We start from the raw sequence: 3,139 nt of genomic DNA, 5'->3' as shown, positions 1-3,139 counted from the left end.
ATTAATTCGCCTCCACTTAAAATCGAAACTGTTTCAAATTTTGGAGCAAATCCAGAAATTCGAATGGGGTTTGAAGCAGTTAATTGATAAAATTGATCCCTGTACTAAAGTGGTACCCATTTTATCGACTCTGAAAAAATAAAAGGCAAAGTCAACCTAGGTAGAATTTGAACTCAGAATGCAAAGAGTTGGAAGAAATGTCACTTAGCTAACAATTCTGCTGGCTTGCTGCTTTCACAGAATTTTATAATAATCCTTTCTGTTATCAGCACAAGACCTGAAATTTCGGTGGGAGGGAACTAGTCAATTAAATCGACCACAGTATTCTACTAGTACTTGCTTAATCGATCCTGATTTGACGAAAGGCTAAGTCGAGTACAGCAGTATTGGAAATCAGAACGTTAAGATGGACGAAATGCCGCTTGGCAATTTATCTGGCATGCTAACGATTCTACCATTTGGCCGCTTTACAGACATATGTCAATGATTTCTTTCTCACCAGACAACAATGGCTACGCGCTGCCTTTCTTTTTTTCTTTAATAATAATAAATATATTTGAGAGTTGCTGGCATTCAGATATTTACAAAGGGTATTAGTGATAAAACCGTCACTTAATGTTCAATATGTTTGTGAACTCAATCATTTTGGTACTACTTTGGCGTGTGATCTACAATCTAAGGGACGATTACTTTAGGTTGCTTTTTAGCTTATTTTTCAATTTCTAAAAACACTAAACAAGCTGGCTAAAGATGTTTTGCACTAAATTCTTTTGTACATACTTAGCATTATAGATGTATTTTTTTTCAAAATTCTTATCATTTTAATAATAATAAATTAATATTTCATTTATGTCTTAGTAAATAATAATAATAAAGTAAAAATAAATACTTCGTTTTTGGATTTGTTTTGCAAGATTCTTTATATGAGTTCGTGTGTTGAAGCATATTCTGTTGTGTCTGGGGAGAGTCGTTTTCTTTTTGTGTCTCATAATTTAACACACTCACCGGTAAAATTTCCATTTATTCCTTATTTTTATTTTCCTAAAATTTCGTTGTGTCTTGCAACCTTTTCATTAGACTTGACGCAACGGAAATTTTAGGAAAATAAAAATAAGAAATAAGTGGAAATTTTACCGGTGAGTGTGTTAAATAATAAGGCACAAAAAGAGAATGACTCTCCCCAGACACATAAGAATAAATACTATAATAATTGAAATAAGCTCGCAGATCACACGAGTTTGGCAGCTGCGAGTTTTACAATGTAAAGTAACTAAAAACTAACATAAAGTAATCGCCCTTGATGTTGTAGATCCCATACCAAAGTAACACCAACGTTTCATTACATCAATCACAAGTGATATAATAATGATTTGTAACACATGCACAAAGCCACAAAGCTACATGTTTTCAGTGGCAGGAAGTAAAGCTGATTCCATAAATGCAGGTGTTATTTTAATCTAATACTACTTCTGTTGCATATAGCATTTATACATATATGTATATATATATATATATATGGTTTCGATTCTCATGTGTGTGTGGGGGGGGGGAGATACGACAATACCATTTTCAACTCTAAGTTTTCAGGGGAAAGGCATGAGCTCCACAACTTCCCATTTACGCTCATTTTTTTTTTTTTTTTTCAAAAACACCCCAAATTTTAAGCTGTTACATATAAATATGAAACAATTATTTTGTAAATACATCATATTACCAAAAATATTCTTCACACCGTATCCGATACCTCTTCCATGGATTTAAATTAATATTACGGGGGGGTCAGACATTTACAAGGATGGGGGAAAAGAGGTTGGGAATGAGGAATAAGCATGTGATGACATCATTTTTCTTTTATATTTTAGTTTAAATTTTTTTTGTTTCTTTGTTTGTTTGGAAGAGCATTTTACACCGTTTTTGAAGTGAATTAGCAAATTGCTAAGAAACACGAAACAACAACAGCTTTCTAAGTCTCATTTTGAATTCGCAGACTTAACTCTATTAGAAAGATTATGTGAGAGTTTGCTGCCCAAGTCTTACTTCATGATGCTTACCATACACACACAAAAAAAAACAATAATAATAGTTTGCATTAGTAACAATAGAGTTAGTATTAATAGTAACAGTCACAGATAATTGGATTAGGATGAACAGTTCTTGATAGGATTATATCATAATTCCTGAAGATTAACGTCTGAAATCATGTTCTGCTTCGAAATATGGTGACACATAATGTGGTGAATAGTTCTCAGGCTCTGACCATTTCACTCTACGACTTGATTCCATTTTGTTTGTGTTATATTTATTCCTGAATAAGGGGTTGGTGTATGGCTCTGTCAGTCTGTTTTTCATGCGTCGCATAATAGATCTTTGCCGGCCTTTCCTGTCAAAACAGAAGAAAAAAAAACGCTGTGTAAATAACGGACAGAGTCAAGATTAATGGAAAGGTTGCAAGGCGCAATGAAAATTTTAGGAAAATGAAAATAAGAAATAAGTGGAAATTTTACCGGTGAGTGTGTTAAATAATAAGGCACAAAAAGAAAATGACCCTCCCCAGACACAACAGAAGAAGAAAAAACATTAGGAATGAAATTTTTATAGAAAGGGTAAATAGAAAACTAACTTACATTTATGTATTTTCTATGAGGATTTGAGAAGTAGTGATGAGTATATGATAATGATAGTTTGTAAGCTTAAAGCTAATGAGTAGTCACCGTGTATTGATTAAAGAAAATAGTCTAATATTGGGTCATAAGATTGCAGTTTCGATTCCCCGACAGGGCATTGTGAGTGTTTATTGAGCGAAAATACCCAAAGCTCCAGTAGGCGCCGGCAGGGGATGGTGGTGATCCCTGCTGTACTCTTTCACCACAGCTTTCTCTCACTCTTTCTTCCTGTTTCTGTTGTACCTGTATTTCAAAGGGGTCAGCCTTGTCACACTGTGTCAGGCTGAATCTCCCCGAGAACTACGTTAAGGGCACACGTGTCTGTTGAGTGCTCGGCCACTTGCACGTTAATAAATGAGCTGCGACGTCACAGGTGCCAAGCTGTATCTGCCCCTTTGCCTTTCCCTTGGATAACATCGGTGGCATGGAGACGAGAGGCCAGTATGCATGGGCGACTTCTGATCTTCCATAAACAA

At 35.0% G+C, this 3,139-nt stretch overlaps 1 protein-coding gene across 1 annotated transcript in view; it reads right to left on the bottom strand.

Annotated features, from left to right (window-relative positions):
• Positions 1–1,646: 1,646 nt before the first annotated feature.
• LOC115230328 overlaps positions 1,647–3,139 on the bottom strand; it is a gene marked incomplete at its 5' end in the record, with an annotated part of 28,665 nt that continues 27,172 nt past the window's right edge. Inside the window, one exon of the mRNA XM_029800531.2 lies at positions 1,647–2,380. Within this exon, the coding sequence (XP_029656391.2) occupies positions 2,185–2,380 (196 nt within the window). The remainder of the gene's footprint in view (positions 2,381–3,139) is intronic.

Source organism: Octopus sinensis, unplaced genomic scaffold, assembly GCF_006345805.1.
Source record: "Octopus sinensis unplaced genomic scaffold, ASM634580v1 Contig15342, whole genome shotgun sequence".
NCBI lineage: Eukaryota > Metazoa > Mollusca > Cephalopoda > Octopoda > Octopodidae > Octopus > Octopus sinensis.
The sequence above is the reverse complement of the archived record's forward strand: the minus strand, read 5'-3'. Positions and strand labels throughout refer to the sequence as shown.